This window comes from Girardinichthys multiradiatus, chromosome 22, assembly GCF_021462225.1.
Source record: "Girardinichthys multiradiatus isolate DD_20200921_A chromosome 22, DD_fGirMul_XY1, whole genome shotgun sequence".
In the NCBI taxonomy this organism is placed as follows: Eukaryota; Metazoa; Chordata; class Actinopteri; order Cyprinodontiformes; family Goodeidae; genus Girardinichthys; species Girardinichthys multiradiatus.
In genome coordinates, this window is record NC_061814.1 from 18,176,412 (window position 1) to 18,197,825 (window position 21,414).

Genomic DNA, 21,414 nt, shown 5'->3' on the forward strand with positions numbered 1-21,414 from the left:
CCTTTAGTGTTTGCAGCAAGATGCTGCATATCTTCTATAAGTCTGTTGTGGAGAGTGTGATCTCTTCTGTCTTCATCTGCTGGGGTAGCAGCATCAGAGCCAGGGACTTCAAAAAGCTCAACAAGGTGATAAAAAAAGGCTGGCTCTGTTGTGAGGACTCCTCTAGAACCTCTGGAGATCATTGTGGAAAGAAGAATTCTTCATAAAATGAAGAACATTATGGAGAACCCTGAGTATCCTCTTAAAGAGACTGTTGTACAACAACAGAGTGTCTTCAGTCAGAGGTTTCTTCAGATCTGCTGTAAGACAGACCGCTACAGGAGATCCTTCCTGCCCACAGCCATCAGCATCTACGACTCTTTGAATAAACCCTCATGATATGAGCTACAACCATATTTAATTTCCTTTTGTGAGATTATTGTCATTCATTAATTTAGATTCTGCTGCTATTAGATAGGTTTCGATGAATACAAAAATAAACTGACAGAGAAATTAACTCAAACCACATCTGTTACAGAATCAAACTTTATTTTTACAGAAATACCAGCAGCAGACAGTAAAAAGACAGAAGAAATTGAGAATGTGGCTTCTTGAGCTTTATTTTTCTTTGAGTTTAATGACTTGTGTGCATTCACCTGTGGTGTCTTGCTGATCCCGCAGCATCAAGTTTATATTTTACTCACACTTCAAAGTGGAAACAACAACACACCTATCTACAAAACATAAGCTGTTTATGTCAAAATAGCATTTGTAAAGAAACAGAAGGTAACACAGTTAAAATTAGGAAGGGAAAGAAAAAAGCATATTAATTTGTTTTGTTTTCCTTTTTTTTTTTAAAGCTAGGTTATTGCTATTATCTCATACAAAATCTGACTTTGCCAACTATAAACAAAACCCCCAATAAAATAAATATAATAGGTTCTGGAAAACCAAATGAATTTTCTTTATTTGCTATATACAACTAGTGCAATTTAAAGTGCTTCAGATAATTATTTTAAAAGCTTTGCATGCTTTCTTTTCCTTTTGCATAAACTGGTGCAACAAATCTAGTGTAACATTCGTACACCTTTATTTTTGAAACAGTATTTCACTCTACTTTGGAGAGATTGCTTATAACAGCTGACAACAGCTGATTTACTACATAATGTACAGCAGCCTTACTTCGAATAGGTAATTCAGCTCTGTAGAACATGACAAGACAATCCTTTGAGTAATGAATTTCATGATGTTCAAGAAATAGTCTATTATGCAAAGTCTACGGCTGCAAGCGCACACAGCCACAAGTCAGGCAAAGGCATATTTTCTGAGACAAGCTTTGAGTTTTTCTTAACGCTGGTAGCTAGTCCTTTCTGTGAAATCAGTCACTTTAAGTATAGTTTGTCACCTAAAGAACAATATGGCATGGTCAGTTTTTCCAATTGTTTTACCGTTTTTTGCAAATAATCTCATCAAGATTAATGTAGCATTGCAAAAACAAGCCTCCCTGAACATACCTCTGATGACATCACATAAGACATGAAGCTAGTGATCAGAATTATGTAGGGTACATCTGTTACATTGTTCTTGTTTTTCCTCTCTTTTACTTACACATTGTTACGCTAAGATTTGTACTTGTGTTCTGTGCAACAGTAGCAAATTGCTTGATAACAAAGATTTTAAAACCAATCAGATAAATTGAAACATGAATATAATTAGCTATGACAATCATTGTTAGAGTCAAATTATTGTTAAAGATTTTAAAACCAATCGGATAAATTGAAATATGAATAAAAATACCTATGATAATCATTGTTATTGTCAAATTTGCTTTCACGTTGTAATCTACAGTATCCATCATGGCTTTGGTGTGAGAAACTCTTGGCTCAAACTTGTAATGTTGCACTTTTAGCAAGTCAAATAAAATTTCAGTGCTTCAAATACCAGATGAAATATGTCAAAGGTCACTCGTCTCCCATAGTGTTTACAAATGCCAGCTGATTATCTTGATTCTTGCGTCTTTTGTAATGTAATTAACCTATATACACACAAAACAGAATTAGCCTTTTTGTTTTCCTCTTGGGATTGTTTTGTAAAAATATTGCATTTTTTGATATACTGCCATGAAAACCCATACCTCATTACTCAGCTGTGTTTTCAATTGTAATTATACTGGTTAGTGTTAAGAAAAAATACGCTGAGGGACACTAGCCCAAAAAATGATCAAGTGTTGTTGAGGTGGCTATGAAATAACTGGCTCTTAAAATTACAAGAAGCATTTAATTACTTTATGTTTTTTCTTCTGGCCATGAGGGAGAGTAGAAAAAACAAAGTACAAACAGCAGAGGAGAACTTTCAAATCAAACATTAAAAGCATGCCTTTATATTGGAGATATTTAACTAAAATTCTATAGCTTCATTTGAAAAACATTACGGCCTCTATTTTGACTATTGATGCAAGTTGTATAATTGGCTGTGAAATCAAAGCAAAACGCTCAGAGCTGTTGAGCTATATAGTAAAGCTGGAGTAATTGATGTGAAGCAAGTATAAGTGCCTACTTTTATTTGCCCAGTCTATTGATCTAAAGACACTAAAACTAGAAAACTGAACATATGCCGCTTCTTTATATATGCATTTGCTTCACTGTAAACTCCAAATATCCACAGATTTGCTGTTAAGTTCAGAGATGTTTCTCAGTTGCTGTTTATTGTTGTATGGCAAAAAAGCATCTTTAGACGTGGATAAAAACTCACAATAAAAGAATAAAACGATGCACTCTTGTCTTTAAGTGCAATACTGCAGAACTTTTTTTGCTCAGTAGTTTAGTAATTTGTTGGCCTTAAGACCACATCATATATTCTGATCAATCAAATTTGATGCAACAGCTTTTTAGCTGTTGTGGTATTTTACTGCATAGTTGCTAAGACTGATTGCTGAACTGAGCAGAGTCATTGATTTAGAGATTGGGAAAACAGACAGGCACAACCCCATTTTACTTGGCATGGGCAAGCCTTGGAAAACACATCCCTCTCTCTCTTTTATGGACACATGCAAATATTGGCAGCCAGAGGGAGTCTGGAGATGCATATATAGGAACTTGGGCAAACAAAACAAGGAGCACTGATCTCCTATTTGGCATCACTAAGCCATCCAGCTGAGGGGATCAGGTTACTCTATGGACCACAATGTGGATAATAATTCTGACCATTTTGTTTACCGGCCCACAACATTTAGCCTATCGTTATCATTATCCCTTTCAGCATTTCACCACTTCTGCTTTTTCCTCCTGCTCCATGTTGTTGTCTCATGCTGTGCATTTTATTTTCTTTTTTTGTGCTCCATGTGCATCTTTCAATCTCTGTTTTCGATTTCACAACAAGAAATTTGTTTTTCTTGGCTTCAAAGAGCGCTGTTGACTGCTTGGCTGGTTTGGCACAATGTCGAGCCTTCCAACAGGTAAACATGCTTTGTCTGCCATATAAATTCTCACTCTTCCTCACACTCGAGTCCCTAAACATTTTTCGGGGTAGTGTAGAGTAAAACTTATTTTCATCTGCAGTAGGATCTGTTTGTTCTAAATAAGTGTATTTTGTGTTGCATTCATACTTCTTGAACTTGTTAAAATGTTGTCACATTACAACTACAAACAATTCTGTCCGCCTAAACTGACAGGCTGAGCAAGGAGAGCATAAATCAGTGAAGCCCCCACGAGGTTCACGGTTACTCTGGAGGAGCTGCAGAGATCTTTTCCATACTGTTCGGATTTCACAAGACTGTGCTACTTGTGGTAGTCAAACTACATTAAAGCTGGTGGCAGCAATGCAACAAAATGTGATAAAGTTCCAGGGATATGGATACTTTTGTGATGCACTGTAAATGCACTTTGTGAAAGCTGTGAGATGTTGCCTGTGTTTTCTCTGACTTTCATCTCTCCTTGATTTTATTAAGACTTCCTGTACACGTGCGTCTCTGCATCTTCCCAACAACGCACATCCTTGCTGGTTTTGTGTGTGCATGTGGGTCTGTCTCACTTAGTCTGCGCAGAGTGCATTATTGGACGCAGTAGACCGGACATCGCCAGAGGCATACACCGAGTGGTCACGCGGCGTGACAGAGAAGAGAGCAGAGTCGCTGTCAGAAGGCCTTTTTAACACACTGCTGCTCTCCATTCGCGGACATTTCAGGAGCATTTGATTGCAAATGGTCTCTGAGAAGGGATGATAAACACAGTTCTCCAAAAACACCCGCAGAGAGACCACTAAAGCCCCAGAGGCTCCATACCTGAAAACACAACGCTAATACCTTTGATCTATCCAAAGAGATGTGCAAAGAGGACGTATTAGGAAAAAAACCAGCTTGGATCCTCTACTAACGAATGCACAGATATACTAAGACAGCAGCTTCACATTTTCAATGAATCCGTGTTAAACTGGTGTTATGGGTGTTGTGATTAGAGTTAGGGTTGGTACATATTCAATTGGTTTCAATTTTTTGTTATTTTACTAAGTTGTTTCTTGCTCTCAGACCAAGTTTACCTTCTTATTATTTTCTTGCATCAAATCGTGGTGTTCTGAATGAGGAAATGGTTTAGTTTAGATCTGTAGTTATCTTTTTTGTAATCCCAATGACCCTGTTTTATCATCTGAAAAATGATAAAATAAAATCACATAATAATTCATGCTGAATTTCATTTCATAGGAACTTCTTGTTCATAAAGGGTTGGGCAACTAATGGGGATGAGCAACCAACAGAAGAACAGCAATACCCAGATTGTCATTTAGAACAGTAGTCAGCAAATACATGCAGTAAAAAAAAATGTTAACCAAACATCAGGAGTGGACAATCTGCATTCAGTGTACCTTTAGAAGTAGACAGCTCAAAACACATGGCACATTTTGTTTGTTTGATGCTGCTGTTTCTCTCTCTCTACTGACAGTTGCCATAAAGCATGTAAATTACCACTTTACAAGGTTATGAAACCTAAATAGGTGCAAACTGCATACCACAAAAAGTAGTTGTGTGATGTTGCCTTTTTGCATAGAAAACTGGAGAAAGAAGAGAAAAAACCTTTGCTGCTTTTATTTTTTAACTGGTAAAGTCTCAGTTGGCTCCAGGTCAATTCTTCCTTTTACTGATTCAGATCCAGATTTCCTAGTAACGCACTGCGTAATTCTTTCGTACTTGCATTTCATATCCAAGTACGTCAACCTTAAGGTATGAGATTATATTTCATTGCAGTTGAGCATTACTGCAAATTAGGTTGAGAAATGGTCATATATGGTAAATTCTCACTCGTAGTTTATTCCCCATAAGTGACCTCTTGTTGGAAGATATTTATTGGAACCACATAACCCCATAACTTTATTGTAGACTATGAGTGAAATATGGAAAATTACCTTCAATCATCAGTTGTAATAGCAGGTACAAAATGTACCCCTAGCAGGTACCAATTGATACAAAGTATGAAAAGACAAAAGTTGATCATCGAACAACTAAAACTGCAATAGCACAAAGTGTTGTCTTGTCATGCAGCTTAAGCTGTTAAAGGAGACCTTTTAAAGACACACTTTAGGATGTTTTATTTGTGTATTGTTATATACAAATAAACTGGATCTGTTGGGACTCAAGTCCCTTGAGAATGCACTTGTTTTGAATCTTTTGCTATGTTATTAAACTGAACTGAATTTGATTGAATCTCTGAATAAGAACAAATAGTTTTCAATATCAATGTTTTGGGGGGTTACTTGGGACACTGGGACATGCAGTTATGAATTTTATTTAATATATCTATTTTAAATTGCAATATCAACAGATTTTATTTAGTTTTTGCCTTGTAGAACAGATTTGATGGCTTAGATATTAAAAATGCTTTCTCATACACTGGCCCAATTGCAAACAAACTTACAAAAGTACCAAAAAAATGGACTCACTGTGGGTACTGTTTTCATAGTGCTTTGTACTTATCCACACTCACATGCCTGAAAGCCTAGTTACACTGCTCTGCTCTGATATTCTTACTTGCACACTATTTTTGCTATAGGTTCACTACCAGGGTATTATTTTCTCTGTACCTATGTTTCCATCATAGGGCATTGCAACACAAGGGTGATTAGTAATCACCCTTGTGTTGCAATGCTCTATAATGGAAATTACTGATTACCCCTTTTTGCTAATATGTGCAGAGTCTTAAATATTTACCAAAAATATAAGCACAGAATAGTTAACTGAGCTAAAATGACGCATGCAGCTTCGGTGGGAGAGCTGTTTTCCTTTGTTCCTCAAAGCCCTTTTCACTCGACACATTAACACACGCTAACTTTTACACATGCACATATTTTCTTTCCAGAAGTGACAAGTTTCAGGGGCACTTTGACAAATTAGCTTTTCAGTCTGCTGCCATGCTTTTCACTTTTCCTTTCACCCTTTTTTGTTTAGATTCAGTCCCACTTCTTGTTTTCGCTGCCATTTCCCCCAGGGCTTTCTACAGCACAACAGAGGTCACAACCACATCACCTCAGTGTTTAAAAACCAAATGCACCTGTGTGTCAAAGGGCAGAGCTGTCTGACGACAACCATTCCTAGAATTTAAAAAGGGACATTAGCCAGAGGGCTGTTTCGAAAGAAAACAAAAATGGCAGATTTCAGAGCAAAGTGTGAAAGTGTTTTTCTCCATCTTCAGTATTCATGAACATGTGCAAAACTAACGAAATTAACTTGTAATATGTATTGTCCTCTATATTAGACACATGCTACTTCTTCATGAATGAAATGTAATCTGTGGACCAGTTTTGGCAGCCAATATAAAAAATTAGCAGGCAAAAAACAAAATTACTATCAACCCTGAATTATCAAGATAGGTCAAAGGTAAAAGATAAATCCACAACTAAGGGGAGAAAAGGATTATTTCAATGACAATATCATTCGGTTCTTTGGGAAATCTTTGGCTTTGGGAGGCATGATAGCTCAAGGGCATCCTGGCTGACCTAATGACTTTGAATGACACCTTTTCCAACTCTCACTGTGAATCTCAGTGAGGCTCTGAAGTTCTGAGAGGCTGAAGGAGTGAAGTTTGACACAGTTTTGGAGTCTGCACTTGTTCAGAGTTAAAGCAGGGAAGGCCTCTCGTCGGAGGAGGCAGCTGCTTTGTCTGGTAAGCAGGAGGCTCTAAAGAACGTCCTGATTTCAGAGAGGCAAAGCCACCCGTACCCTCTGAACCGGATGCAGGGAGAGAAATTTGCTTGTGGATGCGAGGTGACTGCAGCATTCGAGGGCGAGCCGATCTTGGAGCATCAAAGCTCTGCGCTGTCACAGCAAGAGCTCTCCTCCCAAACTGCGAAGCAGACTGAGGTCCTGACACTCGACCGTCTGTGCCAGTTATTCCCTGTGGAGTGCAGGAGCGGAGGCGCAGGTTGGTCCTGGGCAGATGACTCAGCTTGTCAGAGCCAGCCGCCCCTGACACATCTACTTTAGTAGCTTCAAGAGGAGGGTCATTATCTATGCAAGTCGCTTCCTCTGATCTGCTCCATGTGAGCTCACTGTGGCCCTCGGTGGGGGGAGTTTTTATTAGTCTTTCCCGGTGTGGCTGCACATTGAGATAGGGGTTGAAAGGCTGTAGCATTCGAGGCTGCGGGAGAAAAAAATATATATATATATAAATAAACCAGAAAAATGAAAACACCAAATAGTTATTGTTTTCAGAGGTGGTATGTATTTGATCCCCATGGTAACCATGCTGCTGAGTGTTTTGCCTGCAGTGAATGAATTTTCAAATGAAAAAGCACACAAACATTCTGCCTTTTCGCACTTGTTAGTTCACTCTTTCAAATTGAACGGTGTTTACGTTGACAGGCTCTGAACTATTCCCAATAAAAATCTGTTGGAGGATGTTAAAATCAACCCCTAAAACTATGTCAGGGTTTCACTTTCCAGCAGGCCAACAACCCTATACGATAAATTATTTTTTTAGGTGGTAAACAGTTACAGATAGTGTAAAGCGGATAACTAAGTATGGCAAATTATTAGTATAAATACTTATGAATCGTGTGGATGATCTATTAAGAATGGGTCAGAAAGAAGTAGGGTTTAAAAAAAGCATTTGCTTCCTCCTATTCATTTTCGAACTGCAAATTGATTACCTTCTATTCAAGTTGTATCATTAATATGATTTGTTTTGTCATTTAGCTTTGAATTAGGTGTGGATAGTGACAGGCTATGCAAATATTTTACTGGCATGCATAGTCTGAATGCATGGCAAGTTAACTATAAGAACTTTCCAAATACTGCATGCAAGCAGTTCTTTTCAATTTTACAACAATATCCAACACATTTATTGCAATAAAGATTATGATTCACTCCAGCTTCCTCTCACAGTCCAAAAACATTACCGTTAGGTTAAACGGTCTCTTTAAATTGCCCTTAGATGTGAATGGGTGTGTGCATGGTTGTTTGTCCTGCGTGTTTCTATGTTGCCCTGTGATGGATTGACGACCTGTCCAGGCTGTATACCTCTCTCGCCCGTAGACTACTGGAGATAGGCAACACCTATCTTGTGATCCTGTACGGAAGAAGCGGGTATAGAAAATGGATGGATGGAGGGAAATTATGATTAATAATATATTATGCTGCCCCATTTTTTTTATTAAACAATTTAAACTTCACAATTATGTGCTCTTTCTGTTGGCTTATCACTCCCCCCCAAAAAGACTCTGAAGTCTGCTGGTGTAAAATGCTAATAAACTCCAGGCACTGTATAACACATCAAGCTAACTTTAAACTTTTCCTACTGACTGCTTCAGATTTCTTAATCAAAACTTCAGTGAGAACCAAGTGCCAGAAAAAGCAGATATGTGGATATTATCACATGTAAACAAGTTCATATTCTAAGTAGCCCAGAACATCGATAAAGATGCTTTATTGATTTCAGATGACTGTCAGATTTTACCTCTGGATACCTGAGCAACTGGTCATTTGGGATCTCTGTGCCTTGGCAGGACCTACAGTATTCAAAGCACCTGAAACCATGTACAGCTGCTAATGATCCTGAATCCTGTTTTAGCACAGCTATTCTCCTTTGAGTGGGAAGTGGAAGGATCTCAAAGGATGTGCACACACACACACCCACACACACACATATATATATATATACATATATATATATATATATATATATATATATATATATATATATATGTATGTATGTATGTATAGCTGCACTGGTCATGTTTGCTGTGTATATTTCCACCACTGGTCATTTTGTGCTGAAAGTTGGGGGTAAGTGTTCGACACCACAGCTCCATCTACTGGTAACCTGCCCCACTGCATCTTATTTTTTGACTAATTTCGCTAAGTGAAACTGTTGTTTTCTTGTCAAAAATGTACTTAGACTGTCTAATGAATAAATGTTTGAGGTGCATCTTGCTATTAGTTTGTTTTTCATATTCAGTGTCAGAGAGGAAGAACTCCTTAAAGGCTGTAAAAATTGAAAAGACAAATTACAACAGATGTCACAATGCACTTTGTGAAAAAATGACACAAGCGTCATCAACATAGTGGATAAACTTTCATCCTATTTCATATTTTGCTCTTGTCTGCGTTTGTGCTGGAAACTTTTTTCAAAAAGCCTGCTCTACATTTCAACTGGAGTTCATAAAAAATCCAGACTGAAAAGTCTATGAACGTACGGTAAGTATGTCAGTAACCTGGCACCTTTAATTGTGAGGCTTGTCATTAGCCCACGTTACAGTATATTTATACCTTTTCCTAGCTGGAGGAAGACAGTGTGTGAAGGCAACATGGCATGTCTAAAGGCTTCCAGCCAGTAATTATTTTCATCTACAGTTGTCTGCTTGAGATACTAAAAATTTCCAGCAATTACTTTGAGCTATCTTCTGCACTGTCATGCAGGTAAATATCTCAGATTATAATGATAGCTATCACATTAACAAAAATTTACCCGAGTGCCAAATTGTGGCACCTGGAAGATGTCAAGTCCAACTGTGATCCATTTCATCTACAGCTTCAATCACCACGAGGAATAGCGAGTGACTGGTAAACAGCTTGCACAAAAGGGAATATATGGATTGAAAAATTGTGAGGTTTTGCTGAAGGACATATGTTTGGGGCAAATGGGTGGATGAGACTGTCAATATCATGGCTGAAGGCTAGATTGGAGTGTAAAGAAAAGACAATTTGTTTTATGCCTTACTGCTTCAGATAGACAAGTACAGGTGCAAAATGCCTCCACACCCATTAACACAGGGCCATTATTAAATGTGCGTGCCTTTTGTACCTAAAATGGTAAAGCTGGAAAAAACACAGCATGCACAAGAGTTCATACAGACTTAATGTGATGGAATAAATTAAGATGACAAGAAAAAAAAGCAAAGCACAAAACAAAAGCTTTTCTTAAAACCCAACATTGCAAACGTAATCATACTTTTTTATATTTTAATTTTCAAATGCATGGATAATTTCAGCCCCCATAGTCAGTACTCCACAGAATCCCCTTTGGTCCCAAGTACAACTGCAGGTCTTTTGGGGTATGTCTCTACCAGCTTGGTACGTCTATGTACGTACTAAGTCTATACTTCTTTGTAAAGAAGCTCAAGCTCAGATAAGATGAAAGTTGTCTGTCAACATCAGCTTTCCAGTTTCCAATCAGATTTAGGTCTAGCCGATTCTAACCCATAAAAATGGTTTGATCTAATCCATTCCTGTGTAGCACTTGCTGGATGTTTCGGGTCGCTGTCATTCTGAAGTGTGAATATCCACCCCTGTCTACAGTCTTTTGCAACCTCTAACCTCTTCTTTCAGCATCAACCTGTATTTATCTCCATCCATCTTCCCATTATCTCTGACAACCTCCCATCTCTTGCTGCAAAAAGGCATTCCCACAGCATAATGCTGCCACCATCATGGTGGCGTTGTGTTCAGGGTGTTAATTTTCTGCCACAAATAGCATTTTGTGTTAATAGAAAAAGGTTAAAATTTTTGTTTTTCTTTGACCAGAGCAGATTCCTCTGCATTTGCTGTGTTCCAAATTAGGGCTCATTGTGGCTTTCTTTCAACAGTGTGTTTCTTCCCTTCCCGTTCTTCCATAAAGGCCGGATTTATGGAGTGTAAGACTAATATTTGTCCTGTGAACAGAATCCCACACATGAACTATGGATCTCTACACCTCTTCCAAAGTTATCATATGCCTCTTGACTACTTCACAGATCTCTCGGAAGGTTTGCCTAACTTCTTTTCTAAGATGGATTGAACAGCTTTGGATATTGTTTCATTATCTATCACTGCTTTAAACCTCTCTACAGCATTATCCATGACCTGTGTTCCTGTCTGCTGTGTTCATTGGTCTTCATGATGTTTGTTCAGAGGTAATCTGTAACAAACGTCCAATGCCTTAACAGAAAAGCTGTATTTATCCTGAGATCATTTACACATTTAACCATATTTAAAAAAATAACTGACTTATGAAGCCAATTGGCCACAAAGGATTGTATTTATGGATACCAGTGTAAAAGGGGCTGAACATAAATTCAGGCTAAAGTTTTCTGAGTTTTCTGTAAAAAGTTTTGACAAACCATTTATCCTTTTTCATCCATAAATATGCATTACTTTATGTTGGTACATACCAAAAAAACCCAGGAAAATCAATTGACGTTTGTGGTTGTGTTGAGATAAAATGTGAAAAGTGTTTACAATTACCAGTCCATGAAGGATTATGCAAAATGAAAACTGAAAACCAAACGTAAATCATGCCAACAGATGTAGAAAGGCATGCCATGGGACGCCAGGCTCCAGTTCGATGAGTGGGTCTGAGGGAGCAGTATCTTCACATTAAAGAAAGGGTTACTGTACCACGCTGTGTCAGTGAAGTACTGCACTAGATGTTCCACTCCTAGCCAAAGGCGTTATGCAGTGAGGAGGCAAAGGCAGAGGAGAAGGAATGAGGGAGTTTCAATCACATTCAGATTTTTTTGATAGACAGAGAGTACAGCCTCTAGGAGAGGACGAGTTTAGAAGACAGGCAGCGTGGATGAAAATAGCTGCAGGTTAAAGAAAACGGAGCACATAAAACACATTTTTACTGGGCTAGATATGTTTTGATCTCAGAAGTAAAACCAAGCCCCTGCTTTCAATACAAGGTCACATGTTAGGTGAAAAAACAAACCCTTGCAATGAAAGTGCAGTTAATGTTATCTTAATTAAGTTTCATGTCGTCTCCTTCTTAAATCTGAAAAAACTCTACTGAAAAATTACCTTTCTGGTTTTTTCAAAAAAGGGAGTTAGACCAGTGTTGCATTATCCACTGTTCACGATGCAGTATAGTACGTTTTTCTTCTATGTTCTATGTTTTAGTTTTCATTTTCCAAGTAAGGCCTTGTAAGAATGAAATCTACATGCACCTTCAATGAAGAGCTGTATCAGTGTAAGAGAAAAATAACCACATATTAACACAACAGCATCTGACATTGAAATAACTTGAAATGTACTGAAATAAATGTACCTCAGCTACATTTTTTGCACATTCCCTATCAATACGACAAGTCCTGCTGAAACACATAAAAGGAAAGCAGCAACTTCTTTTATTTGTTTCTTTCTTTATTCACATATGTGCATTTTCAGAGTGCTATTCACCCATTCTTATTGTTCTTTGCCTACCTTGTCTACCCACTAACACGTCTGCACTACAAACACAAAAGCTTTGTTGTTATACTCAATAAGTTGAGGTGGTTGTGACAACAATCTCAACATTTCTTCAGTCTTGTCATTTTTAATACAGTCACACTGTTTTACTTTGAAGATTCCAGTTTTGTACCCAAAGCAATCAGTGTGTTATGTGTGTATTACACTTCAAGGACTCAATATACATTGTCTGATGGTGAGACAGTATTTCATTCATAGACATTACAGATTTAAAGTATCCTTGCTGTAAGCAGGAAGAGATGTATTATTGCTAAATTAATAACTATAGGCCTTGGAGGCCTGAAAAGAAAAACAAAAGGACAAATCTGTAGCAGAGATGCATCGACTAGAATTTTACTGCCGATCTGCAGTGAAGCTTTCAACTGTCGATTCTGATTTCATTTTTAACAGTATTCAAAATATTTTGTAGCCTTTCCTAATATCAATTTATATATCACAGAGTTTAGCATCTTTAGCGATTAGCATGGTTAGCAGTGTTAGCAGCACTACTAAAGCCTCAGTTTTTGTGATTATTTCTACAATAACGTATACCTTAACATTTACAAAGGGTTTCTAAATCTAGCATGTTCAATGACAGAGGTTAAAAGAATTCAAGGGAGTAACCACAGTGTACTTTGTTCAGCTCTCTCTCACTCTCTTTGAAAAAGCTTCTCACATACTCCAATTTCATTTTTAAGCACATTATTTATACTAAAATAGTTATGTTTGACTGTGCTTTATTCGGGAAGTGTCCACACTGAGGAGCACTGCTGTCAGGCAGCCAAGTAAAAGAACAACTGGAAATGCAGGTTGTTCTAACAAAATGTTTTAGTTTCCTTCATGTACATTGTGTGTCTTCCTAATTTATTTATTTATTTACTTGCTTATTTTTTTATGGGTGCATTTTTTTCAGTTTTAGGATATGTTGTAGGTCAATAAAATTTGGGCAAGATTTGAATTTTTGCAACTTGGGAATTATCCCTTTCTTCTAAAATGCACACAGAATTTTTTAATATGTGAGTTAAAAAGCTATTTTATGTTTTCAAAATTTTTGTTTGTCTAAATGTTTGCATATCTATATTGCATTTTTAAGTCGGTCCAGATTGAATTATTTCTTTGGTTTTTCTTTACGTTTTTTTTCCTAGTTATGACACCATGGTGATTACATTTTGCATAACAAAACATTACATTTATTTTACACAAAACTTGCCAAAATGTATCTAAATGTTGACATTAAATTTTCATGTAGCATGCCTTATACCTGCAATAAAGATGCAATAACTAGAAATATGGCTAATATTTTAGTAAGCATCGGTTATAGAATGTTAGCGAAGCGACAGCAAGGAATGTTAGTGACTCACTGTGTCTGCGCTGGGGCATGCTGGTACGCATTAAGCCCTGGTGTGGTGCCTGCCAAGGCGACAGCAAGGGGGTGGGCAGAACACTCTATGCAGAGCAAAGACACAAAGGATAAAAGTTATGACATACCCAAGCACAGACTCACACGCACACACAAAGTTCTGCTCATAGAAATAATAGTCAGGCATAAAAGCATTATTAGCAAGTATGATCTCTCCAATTAGCACACTGAACAGAAAACAAATAGGAGTACAAAGATTGATACATCATGGGGTCCACATTAAAACAGTTACAATTGAACCCCATACTATCAACTTAGCCTTTTATTTGACCTTTTTTGTTTTCTTTGCAAGGGACTCGTTTCACACTAAGGCAAAATATGCATACATTTAATGAAACACTTTCTTTTAGCTTTATTCTTTAAGGGCAGTGTGTCTGAGAATAATATAAATAGTGAAAAGAAGAGCAAGAAAGCGAAGAAGAAATAATCTTTCTTTTTTGCAGTTTCTCTCTTCCTTAAGTGTTGAAGGTATTCTGTAATACAGTGACTTTTTCCCCTTTTCATCTTATCACAGTGTAACATATTTGCATCTTACCTATCGAGCTTTTTAAGTGTGGCACACACTTAAAATAGGTGCATTCGAAATGCTGTGACACTGTGCAGCTCTGAATTTGCATAATGCATGATGTGATGCATAGTGCTGAAGCAATGCATGTGGTAATAAGCATGGTGGCTGCAGAAGGCACAGTTGAGGTATAGCAGTTGTTATTCTGGCTGCATTGAATAGAAAAGGTTCTTAACAAACACAAATCTGCCTAGACAGACAAAAGAATTAAACTGGCATGCATGGTTACTTCTCTTTTAAGTTCAGACTTGGTTTAGATCAGACATGTAAATACTTTTTATGTTGGGATTGATTTTGCTGTTGGCATCCAAGCCAGGTGTTATGAGAATATTCAGTGGAAAAATCAAATTTATTCAATGATAAAGTGGAAAAAATGTTCTCTCAAAACGTGTGACTCTAAATGTGACATTTCAACAAGATCTCAGCCAGGCTTCACTTCAAAGTACATCTGCATCGGCATTATCCATGTTTGAAAATGTTCCTAATCTACTTGGAAAAGGGCCTTAAAGAGACAGGAGCTAAACTAAGCCTTTCAGACAAATGCACATGAACCATTGTTGCAATGGCCAAGTTCCCACTGTTTGCAGATAACTTCCAAATTTCCAAAAACTTTTCTAGTAGACAACTGTCCCTGTTTTCTGAAGGGACAAAAAACCATCCATTCTTGTTATTGCAGTAATAAAATTTACACTGATGAAGCATAACATTAAGGCCATCTGTTGATGCTAAAACAGCCCAAACCAATTTAAACATGGACTCTAGTAGAACCCTAAAGGTGTGCTGTGGTATCTGGCACCAATATTCTAGTAGAACATCCTTTAATACCTGTAAGCTGTGAGGTGGGGTTAACATGGATCAGCACATCCAACAAATGCATCGGTGTTGTGTGGTTTATGTGCTTTCCTTTAGAAATTAGCATATTTTGCCATATACAACTTCTTGGATTCATGTTAGGCAGGTAAAGGACTAAAACTATTAAAAGGCCACTTCCTTATTGCAGAGGGCCACCTCTTAAAATAAGATTGTAACACACAAACAAAAACAAATATGTTGGACGCATCAACACAAGACAGAAAAAAAGTTTTCAGCTTCGTAGCATGTGCAGCTGAGACCATAATGGACCCCTTCTAGTGTAACTAGGAGGGGGGCGGGTGGTTGCGTCTGTCCATGTTCTTTATTTAACACCAACAACAGTTTCACCGGGAGGTCCTGGCAGAAACTTCACTTCAAGGATTAATTTGCAAAGGACCAGGTGATGAGAAAAAACAAAAGTCAGTTTGAGGGCGTATGAACAATCCTGACATGATGTGGCAGCTTTTTTTAGAACTGTGCAGCAACTCAGGCTGCCAGTTTTTAGTATTTCCATCAAAGTAAATGCTCCCCAATGAAGGGCTGTGGGAGAGCATTGCAAGAGCAGTGTGACAGAAAGTAGATTTTTGTAGATATCCTTTTGATATTCTATCAGTAAACTGCATCAGGACTTTATGTGGATGGTTGGGCGACGACAGCATAGTTAAACTATGGCAATTGCACAAAGGAGGCAGTCTTAATAAATTTGTCATTTCACCCTACTTAACTTGATGCCAGAACATAGTGGCAGAGTGTCCAGCCGTACTGCAACACGTGTTCAATTGCTGAATTTGCTTGTCAAAATTCATAGATTGTTATGCAAGTGTTTTAACCCCACATTTTGTAATGTTACAAGCGCAAACTGCAATGTACTAACTGTGAGGTAATGAAAATAGTAATGTTTTCAATTTATTTTTTCAATTAAAATCTAAAAAGGTTCGCCATGCATTTAATCAGCCAGCTTTACTTGAATAAACCTAAATAAAATCCAATGCAATCAGTTGCCTTTAGAAGTCACCCAGGACATGTGTGTGTGCCATGATTTCTTACTAAAAGCTGGTGTTCTCTGAAGGCCTCAGAGGTTTGTTAGAGAACATTAGTTAACAAACAGCATAAAGACCAAGGGAAGCAGCATACAGGTTGGGGATAAAGCTGTGGAGATGTTTATAGCAGGGTCAGATTATTTAACAACATTCCAAGCTTTGATACATTTACAGTCAACTTATCTTGAAAAGAAAATAGAAATACTTTGAGACAACTGCACACTTACCAAGATATGGATGTCCACCTACACTGACAGGCCAGCAGGGATTCTATTAATCAAAAAAACAGCCGAGAGCCCCATGATAACTCTGGAAGAGCTGCAGAGACCCACAGCCCTGGTCGGAGGCAGTTGACAGGTAAACAACTTGTACACACTACAAATCCAGTTTTTATGGAAGAGTCATCCCAGAATTAAGTATCTTCTGAAGATGATGCACAAGACAGGCAGACTAAAGACTTGGAACCTTGTCCTATGTTGTAATGACACCAAGGCAAACTTATTTGGTTCAGCTAGTGTCAAGCATGTGTAGTGGCAATCGAGTGAAGAGTACAAAGACCGGTGTGTCTTGCCCACAGTAAAGCATTTTGGTGGGAGTGCCATGCTTTGGGGCTGCATAAGTGCTGTTAGCTGTGGGAAGCTACAGTTTATTGAAGGAACCATGAATGTCAACATGTACTGTGACATACGAAACAGAGCATGATCCCCTCCCTCTGAAAACTGGGCTGCAGGGCAGTATTCCAACATAACAACCACAAACACACCTTCAAGACAACCTCTGTCTTGTTAAAGAAACTAAGGGTAAAGGTGCTCGACTGGCCAAGCATGTCTTCAGACCTAAACCCTAACAAGAATCTGTTGGACATCCTCAAATGGAAGGAGGAGGAACGCAAGGTGTCTAACATCCACCAGCTCCGTGATGTCATCATGGAGGAGTGGAAGAGGATTCCAGTCGCAACCTGTGCAGCTCTGGTGAACTCCAAGCCCAACAGAGTTGAGACAGAGCTAGAAGATAATGGTGGCCACACAAAACACTTTGGGCACAATGTGGACATTTTCACTTAGGGGTGTACTCACTTTTTTTTTTTACAGCAGTTTAGACATTAATGGCTGTATGTTGAGTTATTTTTAGGAGACAAATTTACACTGTTATAAGCTGTACACTGACTACTTTACATTGCATCTAAGTGTCACAAAGTGTTGTCCTACGAAAAGTTTAAATAAAATATATACATATATGAGAGAAGTATACTCACTTTTGTGTGAGATACTTTGTGAGGAAGTAAGGGCACTGGTCATTTTTTAGTCTACATACAAAACATTAAAAACGCTGTGTAGCTGAAAACTAATGCTGCTAATCACCATGAACATACCGTTTCCACTGTAAAGCATGGTGGTGGCAGCATCATGCTGAGAGGATTCCTTTCTTAAGCATGAACACAGAAGGTTGGCAGAGTTGATGAATGGAGCTAAATACAAGGCAATCTTGTAAGAAAACCTGTTAGAGGCTAAAAAGAATTGATGCTGGGGTCAAAGATCACCTAGCTGGACTATGACCTACAAAGCCAAGGTTACAACAATATGGTTCAGATAGAGGCATATTTATGTGTTAAAATGAGAGTTAATGTCCAGACTAACACTAGATTGGGAATCTGTGGTTCACATAAGCTCTCCTAAAAACCTGACTGAGATTCAGCTATTGTAAAATTTGAAATTTGACATTGAGGTTTGTTGTTGTAACTTTACAAAATGTGAAAACATCAACACTTTTGCAAGGTACTAATAAAGGGTTAAAAGATGACCAGTTTTAATGTTTCAAACCCCATTTAGTAACAATATTATTTTATTTCTGCAGTACAGTATCGTTCAATTCTATGCAACACATATTCTCCACTTAAATGTTGCCTGCTAGTTAAATCAGTACATTTAATTTTCTACATGCTAAACAGCCAAGACATAATTAAAACCATTTCAGGATCCAAATGCAACCCTGATAATTGCTTTCTAACAAAACTGTTGATAGTTAACCCTATACTATGCAAAGTCTATTAAACAACTATACAACAGCAAATTAACACATGGAATACGTCAAAGAACCAGCCCCCCTGTTCAGTTCTTCTCATACAAGCATTACACTAGACCAAAAAAAAAGCTTTAACACACCACAAAGGCTGCCTCCTGCTTCCACCTCCAGTGTATAATCGATGCCTCCAGCAGATTGCTGGCTTTGTGTTTTAGGCCCCTTAGTCTTACTCCTAAGATGTGGTAGTCAGCCTCTTATGCTCCTTAAGCAGATAGTATGAAAGTAGGACACGAATTTAAAAGCCAAGTAAAAGTTCCCCTGCGTGATCTATCCTATACCTACTTCTTTGACAACATGGTGTCTCTAACAGTCTTAGTGTGCTTGTTTGGTTCTTCTAATCCACAGAGCTTTACGTATCAGGCTTTTATTAATACTCAGGTCTGACCACAGTGACTCACTTCACTGACTTTAGCAATTAGATCCTCACTTATCAAACACCCAGTGCATACAAGGCAAGGTGCATTTGTGCAGGTCTGTCTGCAAATGTGAGAGCAAAAATAACAACAGGATCTGGGAGGAGAGAACCTCCCACCTATAGCTAAACACTGACCATTCTCTGCACTTTTCCTACTACCTGTGAAAGCAAATTGATCCAATTACGGTAAAAGTTAAGAATTTGAGAAATGTAACAATCTCAGGCAAAAACAGGGACATGCACAGAAAGGATAAATCACTGAAGCCAACGAGTCAGAGAGATAAAATAGAAGTGATTAAAAAAAAGACAAGACACTAGAGCGCTTTGAGAAGAGAAGAGGATGTTTGGGAGGCAAAGAGGGAGTAGGAGGGTCGCTGTAATTATCCTCTCTGTCTGCCACTGATGCAACATTGCTTATTCTCCTGCCTTTTGTTTCAATGCGGCTGCTCATCTGCATCTTTGTTTATCTGGGTTATAGGCAGGGTCGGCTCTCCAGTCCTCATTCGGCTGAACTCATTGTTCAGTCACATTCACCGAGCGTGCTCCCCACTCAAGCACAAGAGATATGTGTGGCGCATCCTGCTCTCGTACTCACACACAGGCCAAAGAAACACAAGCAGATGAAAACAAAGCTGCGCAGCTTTCTATTGTGGCAAATGTGAAGTGACCAAAATGATACCACCCATGTTTTAGTCGCTGCAGAAGAAACAGGCGCCAGGGAAAGCATTTGTGCTGCTGTGATTCCACTGGGGAGAAACTCACACAGATTACTGCTCTACAAGAGACATTTAAGTGATTTCTAATGTGATGCATGGTGTGCGACGAGCTGCAACAAGACTGACCAATATTGTGTGCATTTTGTACATGGACATCTTTGTCTTCTCACTGAATGTTCTACTAGAAACCAACTTGAATTGTAGCAGATTAGAATGATTCCTACTACAGTTGGTTAGGGTATGCTGCCAAATCCTTTAAACAGAATACAAAATCAGAAGCTCACAGGAAAGAGTCAACATCCTTGCACATGTGTTTATATATAAATCAGAAAATCCTAAAAAAAAAGTTAATCAATTTCTGTAATTCAATTCAAAATGTGAAACTCATAATATGGATTCATTAGATGCAAACTGAAAAATTGTAAGAGTTGATTGACTCAAGCTCATTTTGATGATTATGGCTTATAGCTGATAAAAACAAAATAACAGTTTGTCAGAAAATTAGAATTTTACAAAATACCAATACATTTTTTTATATCCAGAAATATAAAGTTATGCCCTACAATCTGCTAGAAAGACTGCTAGCATGACAGGTGTCCACCAGACTTTCATTGACACCACCCATAAGGAAAGTAAGCCACAAAACGTCATTCCTAAAGAAGCTGGCTGTTCTCAGAGCGCTGTATTCAAGCATATAAATGGAAGTTGGAGTGGAAAGGAAAACAAAGTAGAAAGGCAACAGGGATAACTACAGCCTTCAGAGGATTGGGGAAATCCATGAGGCTTGGACTACAGTTGGAGTCAGGTCTTTGAGAGCAACCACACATAGACAGATAAAGGACATTGTGTTAAGCCAGCCCTAAACAAGAGACAATATCAGAAGTGTCTTATCTGGATTGAGGAGAAAGGGTAATGGAATGAAAGTGTGTAGTTCTGTTAGAAATTATGATTCTAGCATAACAGCTGACATTTTACTTTGATGAAAAACAAACTAAGTCGTCAGTGCATGGCCTGTACAGCTCAGATGCTTGATGAGAAATGAGTATCAGTACCTACATACTATAAGAAAACTCCAGTTCACTGCTCAGCTACAACATTAAAACCAACCCCAGGTAAGCTGTCTTGTTGTTAAAAAAGAAAAACAATCTTAAGCAGGGAACATCTTCTTCTTCTGCATTCACATGGATGTTACATTTCTCTGCCACCAAATTGTTGTTTCCTTTTCAGAAGCAAACACCTCTCTCCAAAAAAGCAGTGGATCCTGTAAAAAACCGTTTAGGAATTGTCAACAAAGAGTCTAAGGTGTTTAACTAGCCTCTAAATTCTCCTGATATCTATCGGGCTCTGATAATATCAGTAAAAAGCAAGCACGATTTACAGAAAGCCCACACAAGATAAAAGGGCCAAAGGCATTTACTGCTAAGATACTGGTTAAATTCAGGGATTCTGGACCTCTCAGTGTACATTTTAACCTGTCAAACACTGATAAGGCACAACATTGTTAGCAACTCTAGTAAAGATGGGTATAAAATGCATAAAACAATACTATCATTAATTGCAGTTACATAATCTTGCTTTTAAAAAAAAGCTTTTAATTTTGGTCTATTTATCCAGTAAAGAAACATCCTGTGTTAAGAAACAAAATCTTTGCTGTCACATT

The 21,414-nt window shown here is 38.0% G+C and overlaps 1 protein-coding gene across 4 annotated transcripts in view; it reads right to left on the minus strand.

Moving 5' to 3' along the window:
- Positions 1-511: 511 nt before the first annotated feature.
- ccser2a (coiled-coil serine-rich protein 2a) overlaps positions 512-21,414 on the minus strand; it is a 62,363-nt gene continuing 41,460 nt past the window's right edge. For 3 of the 4 annotated variants that reach the window (XM_047351574.1, XM_047351576.1, XM_047351575.1), the window contains exon 10: positions 512-7,601. In XM_047351574.1, coding sequence (XP_047207530.1) covers positions 7,005-7,601 — 597 coding nt within the window. In that variant the 3' untranslated portion in view covers positions 512-7,004. Of the gene's footprint in view, positions 7,602-14,025; positions 14,111-21,414 lie in introns of all 4 variants that reach the window. The other variant, XM_047351577.1, reaches the window with a different exon arrangement.